Raw genomic sequence first — 22,153 nt, forward strand, 5'->3', positions numbered from 1 at the left:
AAAGTTCATTACATACGCAATGATAGAAACTTCTCCCCTTGATCAATGTATAATATCACACCATGACTATGGTCTGGCATTGGAGCAATGAATCAATAGCTAAGTCCATGTTCTCTTCCCATTTTCAGATTCCCACTAGACTAGTACATTATGATTCATAAAAAGAATAAAAAGAGAAAAAACCAGGAAAATATATCTTATTATGCTTTGTCTATGCATGTAGTATGGAGCACCACTTCCTGATATGGGGTTTCTTAAAAATGATGGGTGCTACTATATTGAATTCTCATATGCATATGGGCTCATATTAAACACAAAATTCAACACTCTTTTCCTTTAAAAGTACTCTTTTGTTGTCCCTATGATTTTGTAAAGAAATATTTTAAAACATTAACTATTCATCAATGGTTCACATTCTATGTATATGATCACAAATACATGCATGTGCCCCTAAAGAATGGAAATAAAACAATTAAAGATAAAGGGACTCAACCACGATGTCCTATATTTAATAGTAAAACAAGACGATTATTAAGATAAAGTGTTTTTTTTTTAGTTTAATATTGCTCTCTTGAAATTAATCTCTTCCTCTTTATTATTCCTATTCAATACCTAGCTTCGTCACTGAATATATACGTGGTTCTTGAAAATTGGGCTAAAAATCAAGTTTCAAAGCTTGAAAATGAAAGCAAAACTAGGACTAGGTAGAAGAAAAATCTCAAGCAGTAGTGATTACATATTTCTATTGAAATATTTTCTCACTCTCTTCCTTATTGTCTTGTTAAGTTGTTATAAATGATTATGAATTCTTAGAATATAAAAATGAACAAAATTTAAAAGAAGCATATATAACAATATTGAATTTATTTTTTCATGTGGTTAGGTTCAAGTTTGTACTTGGTTTGACCTTTAGAATTCAATGGATGATTAATTATTTAATGAAATATTGAGTTGAATTAAGATTGTCCAATTAAATAAATTGGTCGGACCGACAAAGGATGACCAACCTATAATGCAATAATAATAATCTAATCACTATGACATTAGTGTACAATAAACCCAATGTCGACAAAGGCCTTTTCCCTTTTTCTTAATGAGCAATGTGGCTCCTTTTCGCCACCATTTTGGCTTTCTTAGCAAAATAATGTTCCACCGGAGGGCCACTATGTGTTAAGATCATTTATTATTGAAGACCTCTCCCTCCAATTTGAACAAATATATAATCATCTCTCGTATGCTTTGCCAAGTCCTTCCACAATGCAAACATATGGTTGTATCTAGCTCCTAGTGTCTAGTCATAAGCCTTGACTCTATGCATAAGTTGACGTTGGAAAGGTAGGGATTGACATGGGAATTGAATTTTAATTCCTTTTCTCAAAGTTTTTTCCCATGTGGCACGTTCCCTTTAAGGTTCATGTCTCTCCAAGTTCAATTCTTTTCTCAATTGGCTAGCCTTTCTCAAGGAATATTATATAATGTAGTTTGTGCCGCAACAGGAACATAATTAAATGATAGGGCATCATGTAGTCAGTGGCAAGCCACATAACCTGTCCGGACCATGAAAATATTTCTTATCTTTAAATATGTTTCTTATATCTTTTGCCCTGATGACTAAAATAAATTTCTTGCTCTGCCATTGTACATTCCAATTGTCAAGCATCAGTACTAAAAGAAGATGTCTTCTCTAAATGATATGCATGTATCATGCGAGCATTATATCAATCAATTAAATTTTAGATACTTATTGAACTTACAATCTCCATAACTGAAAATGTAAAACAAAATTTAAGTAGTTAAATAATAATGATGATATAGGGATATAAAACCGATGATAAGATTAACATATAAAAAAAAATTGATCAAGATACAAAACAATAAGACCAAATTATATATGTATCATATTATTTCAAATATTTTGAACATCAATGACAACATTGGGGGGTGCTAAGGAATGGTTGTCTAGAAGCAAACTACTTTCATGAGCCATTTAATGAATCTAATAGGTTATCAATCTCCTTTTTCTAATTAAAGGAGGATGTGTTGTCTAAGATTGCAAGAATGCAACGTATGTGAAGTAATAGCATTCGTAGGCATCAACTAATAGTTCTCATGATGTTGCTTGAACCAATGATATCTATAGGCCTAGAATAATAGTTGTCAAATATTGATTGGGAACAAGCAAAAGCCACCATATATAAACTTAATGGCTCCAAAATTAGGTTTACCCTTTTTTCAAAGTAACCTTGTTTAAAATGAATAGATGCAACCAATGTGCATCAAAAACGCGTTTTTAAAATATAGATATTATTTGTGTTGAATTTGCTTATTCTTATGTCTTTAGAACGTGTTTATATATATTAAATGAGTCATAATACATTATCCTCTCGTATAGATAGACATAATGTCCTCATCCATCATAATTCATTAAGTTTATAAATGATTGAATTATATATTTTTTTTTAATTGAAATTAGCTTTAATACCATTAAACTTGTCTATATAAGCTTCTATACAAATATATAAAAGATATCAAATTATCCTTTTTAAGAGTTAGGAACTTCCTAACATGAATGTCAATAAGTGCTGACGTCAAGAGACAAGAGATCATAATAGGTAGGAATGGCGATGGGATGAGTCACACTCCTTAAATCCATCTCATTGTTTAGGTCATTAATCTCATCCCCATCTAAAAAAACCTTAAATGAGGCAAGATGAGTTAATAGAGGTAGCAATTTTAAGACTCGAAAATGATAGGGAGTTTGGGTTAAATATAAATTATATACTTAATTATCATAATAACATCAATTAAAATAATGTGTTTAATAAACAAATCATTTTTAAGTTTGACTATTTAACCCATATAACTCGTTTACTCATTTATGCTAAAATAACATATTTACTTAGTTATGTCAAAATGATCGTTTATTTAGTTAAGTTTGGATTAGAGTTGCTTTAATGAGTTATTTGTCAATTTCATGTATGGCTCAATTTAGTTCATTTATTAAAAAGGTTAAACAGATCATGTCATGTTATTTATATAATAAACATATTGTACTTATATCAAGGCATTTTGATACAATTATTAAATGAATTGTGTTCAAGTTAAGTAAATTTTACTATTTGGTACCTCAATATGACAAAACATGACTCATTCTCATCCTTGCAAGTCAAGATAGGTTAGGAATTTTCCATACTTGTTTATTTTTTTTTAAAAAGTTTAAATTGTATTAAAATAAATATAATTTATTAATTAATAAATATTATAAAAAAATTATTTATTTGTATGAAAAAATAATTTTTTATCGTGTTAAAAAAGAAATATAAAAAACTAAAGTAGATTGTTTTATTTAATTATATATATAGACCTCGTTTGAAATAATTTCCAGTTTTTAGCTTTAATTAAAAATTAAATTTGAAGTCAAAGTCACTTTTTAAAGGACAAGGTCAATATTATAAAATTTTTATTAAATAAGACTTTCATATTAAGCATTTTTTTAAATCATATACTTATATAAACTTTCACTAAACTTAATGAAAAAAGAAAAAAAAAAAAAAAGGACCTACTCCTAATGCAAACTCATGAAGGTTTTTTCTAAATTCATTCTATCATGGGAACGTTAAATGGAAACCCAAAACCTATTTTATTTGTACCATTGTCGTCCGCAATAGTAATCATTCACCTACCATCTAAAGTTATTTATGCCCCCTAATGCAAACCTGTTTAGGTTTTTCTGAAATTCATTCTATCATGGGAACATTAAGTGGGAACCCAAAACCTATTTGTACCATTGTCGACTGTAATAGTAATCATTCACTTACCATCTAAGGTTATTTATGTATAATTCTAGGGAAAAATCTAAAGCATCGATTGTATAGGTATCAAAATTTACATCTTAATCATTAAAAACAATCTATGCATTTGAATAAAGGTAGAAATAATAAAACAAAGATCGATACAAAAATAATGAAATCAATTACAAACAATAGGATCAAGATACAAAATAATGAGATCAAAGCTGACACAAAACACTCATGATGCAAGTTAATCAAGCATGCTTTATTTTTTGGTACCAAAAGATAGCTAGGGTGGCGTAGCCATCAAGCCCATAATCATTCATCCTAGTGTAGTTTTGTAGGGGACGAGCCATCACCACCATGTTTGTAGTAGATATCGTACAGCATGCATGTGTGCATCACTCCAACATTTGCGTCATGGGAACAGAATGATACATTGTACCTAGCACCATTGAGAAAGAGGGACAAGCTTAACCATGGACCTACTCGGAGATGATTTAAAAAGGAGAAAATTGCGTTACACATTCATTTTGGGCATGTAAACACTCGTATCTCTTAACCCTAGCCTTAATTAGGTGATTCGCAGCCTTGGATGCTGTCGAAGAACTAAGCATAGGTCTCATTCACGTAGGACATGTTAATTGCAAATGAAAATGTGGGGGTGCAGCATATTCACTTTGGACATGCACGTCTACTTTTGGACTTTTTAAAGGATGATTTCATGGTGTCTTGTTTCCCATCATTAATCTTTTTTATCCCAAAGCCAACAATCATGCTAGCTGGTTTAGAACTTTAGAGAGGACACACCAATTATGATGTGGGGTTATATGGGGAGATTGGATGAGAGGGACCTCTTAGAGGGTGCATCGGTACATTAAAATAGTACAAATGGTAAAAATAATAAAAATAAAAATAAAGGTGAATTAAAACATCATATAAAAGATATGAATCAAAATCCCTAAAAAAATGGGCAGGTTTTAATTTTCATTATATTGATTTTTTAATTTTATTCCCTTTGTAATATGTAATTGAAATATAATAATGAATAAAAAATAAAATAATTTTTTTTAATTCTCATTCTCTACTCCTATATATCAAACTCACCCTAGATGTGATAGACATCCCTTTTTTGGCCTTTTAGAATATTTACTCTCATACTCTCCTCCTAATAATCCTATATTTGTCTTAAATTTAGGATATAGATTTCAAGTGTGATAACAAATGTTGGAAAACTTGACTAATATACTTAAAGTGCCATAAATTAACGCCTAATATTTTTGGATTCTAAGATATTAATATATTCTTGTGCATTTACCAATACTAGATTGGTTGAACTCCCAATCTCTTTGAGATGACTTATAAATGAACTAATTTGCCCATGCCTATGAATATCTGTCATGGTTACTAGCAAAGGACCCTTTCCTTGCTATGCTAAAGGCCTGTATTAATCCAATAAGCCACTTGGAAATAGCCAAAGTCCTCTTTAATTGAGAGGTTTTCTAATTTATTAATCAATTTAACCAAGCCACTAATCCCAAGTGCAATTGTAAATAAATTTAATTTGAAAATAGAATTCACACTTAGATTCCTACAAAGATAATGGTACGGCAAAACTGTGACATTGCTAGAGGGGTTTGTTGTGATAATTAACTTTCAACAATATAAAAAATGAGAAAGAAGTTATTTAAACAATTTATATAAATATTATCCACTTTAAGCTCATCAATATTTTAACAGCATTAATAGACAAAGATGCTAAGTCAGACAATATATATCTAAATGGGTCATCATAGATATGATCGATATTACAACTAATCCCTAGTGAAAAAAATATACAGAATCTAATCATCCATGAGTCAAAAAGAAAATGTCTTATCTACGTCAAGAATTTGAAAGAAGGATAAAATAACAAAAGGGACGATATCTAAAGTGAAATACAGACTACTACGGAGCCCTACATATGCATACAAGATACCATACCTCTAACTCAAATGTATTTCATAGGTTTATTTTTAATTATTTTAAAAGGATTTTTGCCCAAAAAAAATTGTTACCATCCAATTATGAAAATATTTTAAGCTTTAATTATTGTTAATTTTTTAGTTTCATATATATATATATATATAGGCTATAGTTGGTGACAGAATAGATGAGGATAAGGTTGGACATGAAACTCCATGTCCTACCATTTTGAAAATTTTTGGATGGAGTTCCCCATGATGGTGGTTGCCACCACATGGTGTGGATGGAGCTCCTCATGCTGACTAAATTTTCTTTCTGCCAAAAACCTTACTGCATCTCCATGATTCATTAATCAAAAGGGCATTTTATTTTTCAGCTTTAAACTTGAAGTTAACAATTTTAAATATATATCTTATTCTCTTTATAGTTATCTACACATGCAGGGTCCTCATGGAGTCCCACTTCAAGTTGATGGGATTGCTTTAAAGTCTTAGGAGGATAAGCCATTATATTGATATACTCATAAGCATATATGAGCTCTTCTAAGTCCTACCACACAAAATTAAACACTTTTCTCCTAAAAAATACTCTTTTAATTTGCTCCATAACTATAAAGAAATTAACATGCTAAAACATCATCCATTGTTCATCAATGGTTTACACTCCATAAGATCCACAAACAAACAAGCATACATGGATCCAAAAACAGAACCAGATTATACTTCTTCTTCAACTTCTCCTCCATGGCCCCAATCAATGGCCACCTTCAACGCTGAAGATGCAGTCACAGCTCCCGGCCCATTGATGAACTAGTGATGTTGGGGGTCAGGGCCCCCAGGGCTCACTCTCTTTGACTGATCATAATGCCACTGGCCGGTTGGCATACCCGCCTTGAATACTTCTTTAGCACTTTCACTTAAGCTAGTGTTCATGTTCATCTTGCTCGAGTTTACGCCTAAAACCCGAGCCTCTGAACTCGAAAGCCAAAACAAAACTAGGATCATCATGATGAAGAAGAAGAAGAAGAAGAATCTTGAACTAGCCATACTTAGTGTGCAGAGAGTGTAGTGTGTACATTCAAACCAAGGATAGTAATATATATAGAGAGAGAGCATAGTCTTAAAAAATATATAAAAATGGAGTCAATATGGGACAGCCCTATATAGTAGTGGGAGGTTCCGCACTTAGATTATAAATCAACTTTGGTTCATGAATGTATGCATTCAAGATCAAAGATCAAGGATCAAGTTTTGCCCCATGTTTTTATCATGAAATATTTCATAGCCATCTTCCTCTTTTTTTCCTCTACTTTTTTTGTACATATCATTAGGGTTTTTGCTTCTAAGTGTGAACTAAAATGATAATTGAACTTTCAAAAGAAAAAAAAAAGGGGGGGTTGAAGATTCCATGAAGATCCATGGGGATTTTTGGAGGTTGACAAGATGAATTATGGTAGGGGCCAAGATGGGAATGACATACCTTTTATGTAATGCAAATCTGACCACAAAAACTGTCTAAAAGATTCAATGTCGACGCATGCGTCCCAATGCCCTTTTCCACATTTTTCTTAATGCTAACCGTGGCTCTTTTCGCCGCCATTTTCGCTTTCTCACCAAGATAATGTTCCCACCATTGTGTCATACTATGTGTTGATTTGTAATAGGAGCTTCTCCCTCATTCCCAACTAATCCAATTTCTCTAACCACCATGTGTAGTCATGACCCCGGGTTAGTGCATAAGTTTATTTAAATTAACGCGGCCTTGCACCGGCCACTTCCGGTAATTTTCTTTGGGTTTGCATGTGGTGCTGAAAACCAAGCCTCTAATACCATGTTAATTTATTAATAAATTCAGTTTAAAAAAAAATTAAGAGTGTCGAATTGATGATATTTTTATCAAAAATGTTTTAGGTGAAAGTACTTTATTTAGAAGTGTTTTTAAAAGAATTATTTATTGAGTACTTTCCTATGAAGCACTATAGATGATTTTTCAAATTTTTAAAAATGTTTTTTAAAATTTGTTAAATGTTTTACTTTTGTTTAAAGAATTTTTTTTAGGTTAGAAGTATTTTCTAAAAGCATTGTCAAATAAATTCTAAATCAATCAGTAATAGTAGGTTAGTATCACAAGTTAATAATCTATTAGCCTAATCATATACCTCCAACAAAGTTCATTCGTTTTTTTAAATCATTTTCAATAAATATAATTGGAATTTCTCCTTCCATTTTCAAGATATGTGTTGATTTATAATAGGATCTTCTCCCTCCATTTTCAACTACTCCCGTTCTTTAGCTACCCTGTCGTCATGAGCTTACAACAGTTTTGACACCCGATCGTTTCGAATAACTTTCTTTAGGTTTGTACATGATTCTAAAGGCCAAACCTCTAATACTATATTAAGTTTATAATTTGATACAAAAGTTTAAATCAATAAATAATAGTAGGTCAATAATGCAGGATAATCTATTAGTTTAATCATAAACCTTATCCCCTCATTTTTCTATCATTTTTCATGGGTGTTCAAAGAAGAATAATTACCACTATTGTAACTTAAGATTTAAAATTAGAGGCGTCCCTCCAATTCTAAAAGCCATCTAAATTCATTTGTTTTTCACTCTATGAATGTGCTAAGGAATTAGGGCCTTATTTAAGGAGTACAAATTGAAAAAACTCTCAAAGTCCAACTAGATTTCGGTTATCCCTTTAACCGTCCAAACCACCCAATTCTCAAAGTGCAACCAGATTTTAGTTTATCTTTTTCTTGACCTTTAATTGGTTGTAGGTAGGAAATAGAACGATAGTGACATCCATAACTTTTTTCACATGGATCCAATTAGTTTTTCCTCAACCAACTAAGCATCACCAATGCATATTGTTAATCTTCGTCGATTATCTCAAAAAGTTGAGGATAATCACAACAAAATTATTAATAAAACAAAGACAAATGGTACCACATAGATAATGATAATGATAATGATGGTTTATATTAAACTACACATTTTCCTAAAAATTTAAGCTTATAGGATTAAGGTTCAATACATTAATGATGCTCTCCCTAACACCTTCCTTGACATGCGGTCCCATACTAGGCGTCAATGGATAGTGTATAGGATCTCCCATGGAGATATGTCATAGAATTGTAAATTGAGGGAAGATACTAAATCGGAAAATAAACATGCAAATTACAAAAAGATGGTTCAAACTCACAACTTCCTACCAAAGTTTTAATACTATACTAAACTAAACAAAGAACTGCAAATTAGAGGGAGATGAGCCATAAATGGGGAAATGAACATGCAAATTATAGGTAGACCTATGAGCTCCCATCAAATCTACAACCTCCCATCAAATCAAGTTTTGATACCATTTTTAACACTTCATTCATTTGCAAGTAAGATTTCAATTAAGTTGGACAAAAATAACGATTAAATGAAAAGTATCAATTTTAGATACAAAACAATATCATGACCTATTTCAAAGATTCAATTATGCGAAGCATGACATCAAGAAAATGGATAAACCAAACCGAGAGTTATTATATTTTATAGACTCATGATTGTGCAACTAGATAAGCATTACTTCTCATCATATATATATATATATATAACATAAATTCATTTTCATTAATATAATTTTCTATTATGTTCTTTTCTATATCTAAACCTACTTATTTTGGATTTTAATTAATTTTTTAAAGATAACTTATTATGATGATTTCTTTTTTATACTTTTTGAAACTATGAAAGTGTGGTCAACCATGAGTGCATCAGTGACTCAGCTGTGTGGGTTAGCAGAATGCTTACTATATATATTAAGGTTTTGACTTCATTATTTTTTATCTTAGTTCTAGGGAAGTGCTTTTAAGATAAGCACTTGAACATCTTAAGATTTTCATTAATTAATTTCTAAACACCCCTGATTTGTTAGTGATTAAACACGATTTTTAGCCACTAATCTTATGATTATCATAAAATTAAAAATGGGTCGATTCAATTTCCAATGGTTGGTCAATACGTATTAAAAAACCATATCCAATATGCATCTTGCTTTTAGGGTGGCATTTTGAATTAATTAAGAGAAAAAAAATGGAAAGGAAAGCATTTAGTGGATTCTCCATAATCTATCTGTCAAATGTATACTTTTCTCCAATTAATAGAAATTTGCTTTTTCATATGAATATTGGCTTTAGAGTACTTAGATTTCCATATTTAATAAGCATTATTGAGAACCACTTTTTTTGGGTGGATAGTGTTTTGAGTATTAAAGGAAGGATAATTGTACTGAGAATAAAGTAAAAGACACTGCATCCTTTATTAATTTATTTTTAAATTAATCTATTACGATTTACAAAAATAAATTTACAAAAAATCCCCAAAAATAAATTTACAAAAATATTTCTATTACTTTTTCTCATTTATTTTTGAAAGCAAATTTATGTGAAATAACACTATGCAACTTTGTGTTGTGCCTTACTTGTGAGTAAAGTGAAATATGGTTTGGGATGCATATCAATTTTATAAAATATAATTTAAAATATTATTCAATCAATAAAAAATTTAAGATTTCAAACGTTTAAAAGAAATATTAAATAAAAATAAAAATAATGAAATTATACAAATTTCAATAGACAATTAAAAATATCAAGGATAGAAATATTTAAAAAGAAAAAATAAACTCAACACAACATGCCTCTTCAATAAGACACATGTCTTGACAAGCAAACGCTATAATTAGGAAGTGGTTATGTCTTAACCATAAGCACATTAAAATAGACTTTATCTAAAACTATAGTATGAAATGAAAGGCCATGAATATGAACTTTTTAAAATAATTTATTTTAATAAGAAGTTGAATTTAAAAATTATAATTTAGAAGAAATGATTAAGGATTTTACAAGTAACAACAATTTTTTAATTTTTATATTAAGATTTTTTTCAAGCTAAAAACCATCTAATAAAATTATCTAATTCAGAAGTTATAGTTGAGGTTAGAAAAAAACCTCTTGACTTCTCTATTTAGTTTAAAATCAAAGATTCTTTTTTTAGTTCGATATGAGCTTCAATACCTGCTAAGATAATTTTACTAAAAAGGTTAGAAAAAAAAAACCAATTATAAAATTGAAGAAAATATTCCCTTTTATTGAAACTTCAATTTAATTTATGCAAAAAATTATGGAATGAAACTTTTATAATATCAATATCACACTTCGAAAATTTCAGCTAAAGCAGTACCAATAGGTACAAATGAGTCGATAGAAGATGGATCAAGTGATAACGTTAACAACTGTGAGAATTTGATAGTTTCACAATCTTACAAGGTTGCCTTTGATGAGAGACTGAAAAGGCAAGACATAAACACAATACAAAGTGGGTATCCTGGTGAAGTTTTCTCCCTCTGGCTGTTTTATCCTTGGCAGGGCACTCTCTTGCCAATCAAACAACAACAGCAGATGTAGAGCTTAAAACTTTTGCAACAAAGAGTGTAAAATGCCACACCAATTTGGTAGGTGGGTCTTCCAATTTAGCCCCTACTGGATTGTGAATATTTCATGAATTTGAGAAAGCCTATTTACAAGAGTCTAATGCCCCAGCAGTACACAAAACCAGGCATAGAAAGAGCTTTGTAAGACTGGTATGTCAACTACAAGCAAGATAATGTACCGAGACAAATTCTAATGACTATTCAGGTAGGAGAGGTAATCTATCAACAGTATTGGGTGTACCAATTGTGCCATTTTTGCTGCAGATGAAGTCATCAAGCCCGCTATCTAGGCCATCTGATTCACTGGTGTGTCTATCTTCATCCGTCCTAGTTTGAAATGGAAGTATGCGCAGTCGCACATCTGGCTCTGTACCAATTTTCTCTGACTGTAGCTTATATTTCCGGATAAGGTCCCTCTGAAGAAGCATAATATGGGATGGCCTTGGGAGTAGCTCCACAGGTTCCCCTTTGGGGATCACTACCTGTTCAATTGCCAATCTAGCCTCCTGTAAAAGGGAGAACAACTAGAGTTGAATCATATGCCAGTTTAATGAACAACTATATTTTAAAGTTCACTAACCCTTTGGAGACAAAAAAAGTAATTGATTTTGCTACTGGTTTATAGAAAGAACTACACCTCTGCTATAGAAACGCCTAATTTCATCTCTTCCTCACAAACGATTAAGCTGGCATAGTGAAAATGGCTGCTATAGGAGATATCCTGGTTATCAACACCCTTCCCTGTCCTGAGTAGTGGTTTTACTTCAGAATTTTTTCATGTTCTAGTCCTATTTTACGTATTCTAGCATGGACACTATCTATGATTTTAAACATATTCTGAGAGCCATATTTGATGTTCCTAAACCTATTTTGTGCTCATTAGACCTTCCAGACAAAATTTGAAGGATTAGAGTTTTGAGAACAAGCCAAGTCAGGTCACTGGCCCTAAAGAATGCATGCCAGAGTTAAATTTTAAGGCTCCTGACTGGGCTAGAGTTCCAGTGGAAGTTTGTTTAGCTTAACAGGCTAAACCATAACTTGGGAAGTCTCTGTTCTTTGCTGAAACCATATTTTATAACTGTGAACTTATTTTCTGGTTGGAGGTTTGAGCACATGGCATTAAGGTAATTGGCCGGTTTTGACTCAACTACACAGTTGGGCTAAGGCCAACGTAGCCCAAAATGACTGATGAACATGCTGAAAATGAGCCTCATGAAGAGCAAGAACAAACCCAAGCCTGTTCAAAATTAGAGTTAAGAGTGCCTAGCAGAGCCTGGAAAAGGTTTGCTATGTTTGGCTTGTTAGATGCCCTAGAGGAGATAGGGCAAGGCATTAAACGCAATAGGAGTCAATAGCCTTCTAAAGATATTCCTGTTAGAAAAATCTAAAGAAAAAGAAAATGCGAGTTGTACCCTTCTAAAAGCATTCCATTTAGGAAAAAGAAAAAAATCTAGAAAAATGCAAGCCAAAATGAAAATCCATTTTCACCTCCAGGGCATCAATCCTCTCTGACAAATTTATTTTGTCTTCTGATCCAAAATCCTTTAAATCATCTGCATGACCGTTCAGTATTGCTCTAACAGCCTTTGTTATCTGCACTAATGAGCATGTCTACAAAAGAAGAAAGGGATTACACAATGAAAATAAGTGAAAATGATTGTTGAGGCAAAGAGCAATTAATTACCTTTGTCACATAGATGGGTATGTCATGAGACTTAGCAGCAGCTTGAATCCGTGAATTCTTCTTGAGTTTGGACTGCAAGGCAAGTAGAGCATCTGCTTCGCTGATATTATCAGTTAATTCAACTTTATCATTCATTTTCAACTGTTTAATCCCTTGAATCACGCTTGTCTCCAGGATCTAGAAAAACTGTTCACCTTATAAGTTCCAAATCCAACAGTTTCTTATTATGCATTAGCAACTAAGTTCTAAAACTCAGGATTTACTCATTTTAACCAGGAAGTTGAAGCAAGATTAGATTTAATACATTCAAAATTTAAACTTTTGGCAGGAAAAGATTTTCAAATACAGTATCAGCAGAAAAGGCATTCAAAAGAGGGGGATTATTCAGGAGCAGTTAATGTTCATTTATATTTCCATTCCTGTCAGCATATTTCAGCTCGACTGCATAAGTTGATAAAAACATAAAGGTCTATGCATGCCATGTAGGTGAAACAGCTTCACAAATACTGAAATCTCATTAAAGCTAGCATTTTATGAAAAGTAAAACAATCTAATGTAGGTAAGACCGAGCATACTAACAAGAAATTGGAAGGAAGGACTCCTATCTTCATGTATGTATCTTTAGTCCAAGAAAAAGACGGTTTCCTACTCTTAGCCCCAATATGATCATCCTTGCAAATCTTTATATCCATGCATAAACATTGTCACTCAACTTCAAACATGAACAGTGGAACAATTTCAAATTTTCTGTTCTGGAAACTTAAGTGTACTTCATTATGTCTTCCTTGGCCAATATCCTATATAGTTTTCCAAGTAGTGATATTAGTGAGCATAGGTGGACTATCTAGAAGACTTTGGCTCAGAAGGAGTCGTACTGTTAGAGCTTTAGCCCAAGTTAGTTTGATATGTATAGAAGAAGCTCATTATATAACATCTTTAAGTTCTTTGGTCAAATTGGTAGCTTAACATGGTACCAGTCTTGGTTTACAAGATGAGTTCAAACCTCACCAATGTTTACTTTTTCCCATTTACTGAGCCAGTGTGCAAATTCAAAGAAAATTGCTGGTGAGGCAGGGTGTTCGGGCTTTAGCCCGAATCAATTTAATATGCAAAGTGGGCCCATTCAGTTTAAGCTTTTTGGTCAAATGGTTAACATTTATGAAGGTCAAGCAAAATTAGGGAGAGAAGCAGAACCAGTAATCTCCATGCTCCCCCTTCAGATAACACAGAAACTGATAAATGAACTTTGAAGTATAATGAAAATCTAGATTCAATTAATTTTTCAGACTTGCAAGATCAAAATATTTTACCCCATAAGCAAATACTCGGACAGGTGATGTATCTTGAGCAGAACTCCCCCCCATGTCTGGAGGAGGTTCACAAATGAGTTCATCAAGGGTACTGCTTTCCTCATTCATCTCCAGACCATCTTCAACCACCTCATTTTTCTCATCAGATGAATTGTGAACAAAAGCTTCACTTTGTACTTTGTTTTCCACTCCCTGAGAGTTTATCTTCCTCACTTCAAAATGTGGGAATCGACCTGTAAAAACAGAACAGTAATAGCAAATCAAACCATAAGGACAGATTCAACAAATTTTTTATTTGGAATATGAACAAAATAGGAAGATTTTTCTTTTTTTGGTGTTTCTTTTTCCCTTAAACAAGAAGAAAACACCTGAAAGGATAGCATCCACAGTAGCTTCTAAGCTAGGATGAACTTGCAACTCAGTTTTTGAAATTATCTCCACACCACAACTAAATGTTGAGGGACCTTTCCTCTCAAGCACTGTCTTCTGTACCCCCCTTCGGCTTGCCTCTTCATCCCCTAGTGTTACACTCTGAAAAATGCAGGCATTCGTGCAATTATTCAGAATAAACGTGCACAAATTCTTCCCCAGAACACAGTTGACAAAGGGTTTCTAAAAATTTAAAGAACTGGAATGAAGTAAAAATAATCCCTGTATCAATAGATCTATGTTGTTTGACTTGTAAGACAACTAAGAGGTTGCTGACATGTTAAAATGTGATTCTTATCTGAAACTACCAAATAATCAACAACAGTGCCTCCAGTATTTAAAAAACCTAGCATAGCAATTTTTCCCATGTCTATCACAATGATCCATGTGCATCATTCACCATTTTTGTCAGCAGCACCCAAGTGGCCATTAATACTATTTTGAGGTTGTCATGGTGAAAAGCTTGTAAGTAGACAACAATACTTGTGGCAATGTCCACATTATAACAAGAAAAACAGGTTCCCCGTATGTTTTAGATTCAACAAACAGAAAGAAAAAAAAAAAACAAAACAAAACAAGCAAAAATAAAACAAAACAAAAAAATTCAAATCCAATACTATTTCACCTGGATTCCTCCGACAAGCATCTCTAAAGAAGGATTCATTATCAAATTCTCTATGGTTACTCCATGAGCAGTGGCAACCAGCTGAATCCCACGTTGTGCAATTGTGCTAGCAGCCATGGCTTCAAGCTTCGTGCCAATTTCATCAATTACAATCACTTGAGGCATATGATTTTCAACAGCTTCTATTAGTACCTGATAATGTAGAACTAAAAACATGAGCATCCTATACCAATTTGTAGACAATGGAGTACAAAATATATATAATGAAACATAGTTCTCACATTTTTATCAAGAACAACCATTCTTCAACAGATACACATGTTCCAAGTAGCATAAAACTAAAAATCAAGTGGAAATTCAAAACGATATTAAGTATTTGTTACCTACTATTGTAACAAAGTCATGGTCTATTCAAATTAGTACCTCAACTATTAAATGTGTCAGTGTGTCTATACATAGGAAATTATCAATGAAAAAACTCTAATATGAGGTAGGGAAATGGTTCTAACAATCAAACTTTGTCTGCTCAACACACAAATTATAGGGTACAATTTGAACACCTGATCAATTTAGATGGATTGATCCTAAACTTTTAGCTAGGAAATGGCAAAGCATTTTTGAGGAAGGAAATGAAAAGTAAAGGAGAAACAAAAGAATGATTGAGGAAATTAATGGGAAAAACAAAAAATAAAAACCAAAGGCTTATCAAAGCCTATAAAATAATCATACCATGTTTACCACTAGTGAAACTTCAAAAATATTGGACTTAGCCTCTAATGAGCCTTCCTTTTATCAGAGACAAATTAACAAATTGCAAAGTTGATTCTTAATACTAGGTTTCGACAAATTCATAGTTCAACGTTAAAGCCCTGAGCCTTATTATGTCAAACTTGCCACCAACCAGCAAGGCCTTCAAAATTTTTAAAGATAATGTTACCCTGTTGAAGGACAAATTTCCAAGAGTTACCAATTAAAACTGAATTTAATAGGATTCTCATAAATAGAAGACATAAATTATTCTAGAAAATGAGAGAAAGATGCAGTACATCTTCAATACCCACATAATAAGCACCAGTAAGAATTCTCATGAAGGAAGTACAGTAAGAAATATTAACCTTGACATCTCATGGAGACTAGGGAAAAAAAATCAAAACAGAACTTGTTTCACAAAAAGAAAATTTTAGAATGAAATTATCAGATTCATCTTGCTCCTAACACACTGCAATAAATACAAAAGCAGAGTGTCCAAAGAAAATGTTGCTTTGGTTATTGTGTCAAATTTATGTAGTCCAGAAGGGACTTCTTAACATTATCCAACTTCGAATTATCTTCTTATTTGGTATTCCCACAGATGATTGGTTTTGCTCGGTTTTAGGTGATAGGAGCAAAATCTTATGGAAAGTGACCACATTCATGATGCTTTGGTCTCTATAGAAAAGACTGAATTGTTAAACTTTCTATAGAAGAAATCAAAGAAATTGATTTATTCATTGAGGCTAATCAAGAAATGCTTAGCAAGAAATAAAAGTAAGAGGTTTCAAATCAAATGTAACAAAACAAATAAGAATAAGTCCAATGGATCAAATTGCCTTTAGTTGAAAAAGCAACAATCATAAGAGAATATCAGTAAAGATGATCGGATATAAACATAATGTATCCTATGCAGAACTAAATACAATGAAAATCCCCTATCTCAGACCATTTTAATATTCAAAATTCCTACATAGTTGGCACATTCCGATCAAGTGTAATGAAAAGGTGTTGAATTTATGATATTGTTAGTAGAATTTATGATATTGCTAGGATAGAACAACATATAAATTGAATGGTGCTTGCAGTTTGTATTTACACATACAATAATCTACAAACATTAGTCATAACAAAATCCACATAATCAGAAGGAAAAACCATGAAAAATCATCTTCATCTAACCATTTGCTCATTTACTACTGAATAATCAAGTAAAAACAAAGATACTATACCAATACTCTATATATCAGTCCCATTAAAATCACTGATATAACTATCTGAATTCTATACTTATTCATATTAATAGGATATGTATAGGCCATATCCAACTTCCAAAATCACAATAGCAAACTCCCAATATTTCTTATTACTTGGTTTCAATAATAGTCACTTACACTCATCTGTTCGGATAGTATTTCAGAGACAACAAGCATTGCATATAATCATCCACTAGGGTAATATTCAGTTGATAATCAAAGTCATTATCAAGGAATCTCAACCTAAGCATATTAAGGACACTGTTAGTAAAGCACAGCTCATACCTTATGTTGCATATCAGAGTTGGGAACTTGCATCCGACGAGCATTACCTATTCCTGCATGAGGTATATCACCATCCCCACCAATCTCATTTGAGGTATCAACAATCATCACACGTTTCTTGTAATCATTTGCAAGCATCCTAGCTACTTCCCTACAAAGTTGGGAAATGCAGGTTATCTTAAAGAATAGCTAAGTACAACCTATGATACTCTACCCGGTGTTACATGATTTTTTTTATTTTTTTATTTTTTGCAAATTGAAATGTTATTTAAAAAATGCCTGATAAAAAAAGGGGGCACGCAATAACACAGCACAGAAAACAAGAAAAGGAACAAGAAAAATTACAATGCCCAAATAGAGCCTAACCCATTCCCAAGCAATCGATGGGGTCTAGAAAAGAAGAGTGATATTCACACACTCTTCCCTAGACCAAAAGAAAAATATTTTGAGGAAGTGGTCTTTAGGGGCCAAATTTGAATACTCAAGGTCTTCCTTTCTATTCTCTCTTTCCATATACACTAGAATAAAAGGAGCCACCCTCTACATCTTTTTGTGCTTCTTGCCCAGGGAGCTACCACGCCAACCAAGCAAAAGCTCTTTGACCATTCCAGGACAGACCCAACTCACTTCTAAAGGGGAGCAAAGTAAAGACCACTACCTACTAGTCCATTCATAATGATAAGGATGGGATTGGTTATTTCTTTCTTCTGTTTGCATAAGCAGCAAAGGTTCCTTCTATTTGCCAACCCACCTACAAAAAGGCATTAACTATAATTTATTCCCCAAAAGACCACTAGGATCCTTGTCCTAGGGATCCATTGGCCGACATAGACCATACTATTTTCATCATCATGAAGCATTCATCCTGTTGATGTCACATGGAAAGAGCATTAACTGAATCAGAATGTCAATCAAAGACACTTCAGCCATGTCATATGGCATCAACTTTTGTAATCAATGAAAAATATGAATGTAAAATAAGATTCTAGAATTTAAATTAGAGAAACTCTTTACATGAGATTATGGGGAGATATGTCTGCAGTTAAAAGATTTAGCCCCAATGAACAAAACGAACAAATAAACTATATGTAGTTTCACAAAAACATCTCCATGGTAGCAAGCAATGGTCAAAAATAGAAAAAGTTGTAACAAGGACCCAATCATCAAGCAGATGTTATAGCAATAGAACTCTGACAATGCAAATTAAGAAAAGTGAAAATAGAATGTGACAACAGAAATCTAACCCAGTCCTTTCAACATCCTAGTAAAATCATGATGAATGCAATTTTACTATCAAACAAATATAATAATAATGAAACTGCACCTTGACAATTCAGGAGGAAAAAAAAAAAATGGAAATTAGAACAGAAAAATAGAAATATAGACCTTTTTTAACATTTGTGTAGGAATGAAGAAAGTATCATCATTGGGGACATGGATAATTTACTTTACTTAAAACACAAGGGGAAAACAAGTGTAATCTTGTCATCAAGATTGCAACCATCAGAAATCAAAGTAACAAACCTGATAATTGTAGTTTTTCCTACTCCTGGAGGCCCAATGAGCAACAAAGAAGCCCCATCTTTAACCAAATCTTGCAACAAGTTGGCACTTCCTGATATTGCCCGACCAACACGACAAGTTAAACCAATAATTGCACCCTTCCGATTCCTTATAGCACTTATGCGGTGTAACGTCCGGCTGATACCTGCCCGGTTATCAATGGCAAAGTCACCAACCTGTAATACAAGGTTCTAGTAAGTTGAAAGCGCTTGGTCTCTTTCACCACTTTCTTCAAAATGGATAACTTATTTCCAAGAAAATTGAGATGACAGTAATTCAACTATAATAATAACAAGGATTGGAAACTATCAAATAATAAGTTGTAAATACTAAATAGTGACTACTGGGCCTTTCTGTCTGATAAGGTCTAAACCTTCAAGAAGATCCCAAAGTTTAGCAATAAATCTTGTACTTTCTCCCAACTTCCATATAAAACAATATGGACATTTTCCTTGTCAATTTGAAAACCTCTAATAGAGGTCTTTCCAAGGTTTCCAAGGGGTGACTGTGATCTTAATTTTTTCAACATCTATATAAGTGGTAAGGGCCTAGGAATAGGGCCAAGATGGTAGAAATCAGAGATTTTTATACAATGAGACACATGATTGTTCCAGTAGAGCCAAATATGCCTATCATTAACAGCAAAAGGTGAGCCAACATGATAATGACAGCACAAAGTGGCATGAGGGATGGTACCTTCCAAGTTGTGTTCTGTGTTGCAACTGAGGCAACTGGCACTTCAGGTATAAAGAGAAGAGCTCTGTCCACAATTCTCAGTAATGAGCACTCAACCAAATGAAAGCTTCAGATTTGGCAGTGTGGGAGATTTTTGCATTTGTTCTTCAATAAGTTGGGTTGCTTAGTGAACTGATCAAACTAGGCGATGAAGTCAATTGAATAACTTATTGCCTCAAATTATAACATTTCTCCCATTTACCTCAACCTCCCATACCAATATCCAAGACCTTATATACTCCTAATGATGGACTCATAAGAACATGTAACTATTGCACAAAAATACCCTTTGATAACTTCCTTCACTCAATATTTTAAATACCTTCAAAATGCAGCCAAAGGGCTTCATATGCACTTCATAGAATAAGACTTGGGATTACCACATTACTGCACAGTTGAATCAGTCAATGCAAATTTTCAAGATCGCGTGGTATGGGTCACACTATAAGGGAATCTAGACCAAGTGGGTGTTTGGTAAAACTTAATACTTATTACTTAATGATTTAAGTTAACTTTAAGTTAAATTGTTCTCAAGTCGTAATTTAAAACTTATTACTTATTTTTTACTTTAACTATTAAGATTGTTTGATCAAATTTATTTTAAATCATTAAATTGACATATTTACCCTCATTAGTTATAATTAATACTTATTATTAAAAAATTTAACTAATATTTATTTTTACTAATTTTAAGCAATAAATTACCATAAAAAATGACCTATGAATGCAAAGTCGTGATTGTTAAATATATTCTCATCAGATGTGGGCAAATAAGATAAAAAAAAATTGAGATTAAATATAAGTTAACTATTTTGACTTATTACTTAAAGTTGTTTTTAACTTTAAGTTGTAATATTTAGTTATTTTATTAAACATGCTTAATCTAGTTAATAACTTTAATTAAGTTATTAAGTCACTTTAAGTCATTAAGTTGATTTGCCAAACACCCTCAAGATGAACAGTGCTAACTTTTCCAAAAATGTGCACTTGACTCACTTTAGCCAAGAAAACTTTCCCATGAACTGATCTTGTTGCCAAGATGAAAGTCCAGCATCCAAATCTTATAACAAATTTCAAAGTTAAACTCACCCTAGACAAATTTCAAATTGAACTCTCCCAATTTAAATTTCAAGTTAAATTCACCCATACAAATATCAAATAAAACTCCCCCACCATGAATTTCAACAAGATTCTACGTCATCTTAAACCTGACTACAATCTGTTTCTTACAGAAATGACTCCTTTCCAAGAACCACAATTACACACAATCCACCACATATAATAATGGCAACCATCACTTTCCCCTTCCATTTTCAAATTCACACAGCCACTAAATTTCTCATGGTTTCTAAAAGCCTCTATTAAGCTACCAATTGACCCAAAAGTTTACTCATGGTTGTTAAATTGCCAAATTACAATCTAGAACGTTTAATCAAACATGTGGAAGGCAAAATAAAAAATAAAAAATAAAAAAACAAGCTCACCTGAGAAGTAGCAAACTCAATATCCTGAACAGTGATCGGACAATCAGACAAAACAAAGTCGCCGGAGGGAAACCGGGCCAGCGGCTTCCGACCCAAATCCATGACAACTTCAATCAACTGGTGGAGCTCCGGGTGCTCGCTTACTCTCCGACGCATCTCCTCCGGCAACAGAGCCAATAGGCGGTCCAATTCAACTTCGAACTCATCCTCCCCGGCTGAAGCGGAAGCCAAATAACTCGATAATAGAGAATTCGGAAATTTTCTGGGATACCCAGAAAATTTTGCGGGGAGAATGCGAAGAGGAGATGAAAATGGCGAGGAGTGGATAGTTGGGTAGGGGATTTTTGGGGAAAATTTTGAAAATGGGGTTAGGGGTTGACATGGGAGCCGCTGCAGCCACAGAGGAGGAGGAGAGAAGCGAAGTAGAGGAAATATGAGCATGTGTTTTGGCGGCTGAGAGCTCCAAGCCTCCAACTCTTTCTTCACCTCAAAAATAAACTTGAAGGAGAAAAATATAATTAGAAATTCAAACAAAAATAAATAAATTTCTGAAAAATTTAAAATTAAAAAATAAAATAAACTCATGAAATTCTAAAAAATTCTTGACAAGATAATTAGTATCAAAAATCACTAATAGTGAATCATATTTACGTACCAAATCAAAATTATTTTTCAAAGAGTTATTATTTCTTATCAATGACAAATGTTATAATTCAATTCAAAAATATAATTAAAATACGAAAAAGATAACAGAAAATATGAAAATTGTCATTACAAAACTTTATAAGAAAATCA

The 22,153-nt window shown here is 32.6% G+C and overlaps 1 protein-coding gene across 1 annotated transcript; it reads right to left on the reverse strand.

Moving 5' to 3' along the window:
* Positions 1–10,925: 10,925 nt before the first annotated feature.
* LOC100243620 (protein SEEDLING PLASTID DEVELOPMENT 1) lies at positions 10,926–21,847 on the reverse strand. Its single transcript, XM_002282951.5, has 9 exons — positions 21,359–21,847; positions 19,101–19,315; positions 17,577–17,727; positions 15,286–15,477; positions 14,600–14,762; positions 14,232–14,464; positions 12,922–13,098; positions 12,726–12,848; positions 10,926–11,743 (listed from the first exon to the last, which is right to left on the reverse strand). Exons 1-9 carry the CDS (start codon positions 21,797–21,799, stop codon positions 11,435–11,437), a joined length of 2,004 nt encoding a protein of 667 aa, XP_002282987.1. The 5' UTR covers positions 21,800–21,847; the 3' UTR covers positions 10,926–11,434.
* Positions 21,848–22,153: the final 306 nt, after the last annotated feature.

This window comes from Vitis vinifera, chromosome 19 (genome assembly GCF_030704535.1).
Source record: "Vitis vinifera cultivar Pinot Noir 40024 chromosome 19, ASM3070453v1".
Lineage (NCBI taxonomy): Eukaryota > Viridiplantae > Streptophyta > Magnoliopsida > Vitales > Vitaceae > Vitis > Vitis vinifera.

Bases quoted from the DNA above. Each gene is read 5' to 3' on its own strand.
- LOC100243620 (XM_002282951.5), bottom strand. From the start codon at position 21,799: ATGCTCATATTTCCTCTACTTCGCTTCTCTCCTCCTCCTCTGTGGCTG. The intron at 15,478-17,576 runs GTATGAGCTGTG...CTACATTATCAG, and splicing joins ACTCTGATATGCAACATAAG to GTACTAATAGAAGCTGTTGA. The intron at 11,744-12,725 runs GTGAAAATGGAT...TCCCTTTTACAG, and splicing joins AGAGGATTGATGCCCTGGAG to GAGGCTAGATTGGCAATTGA.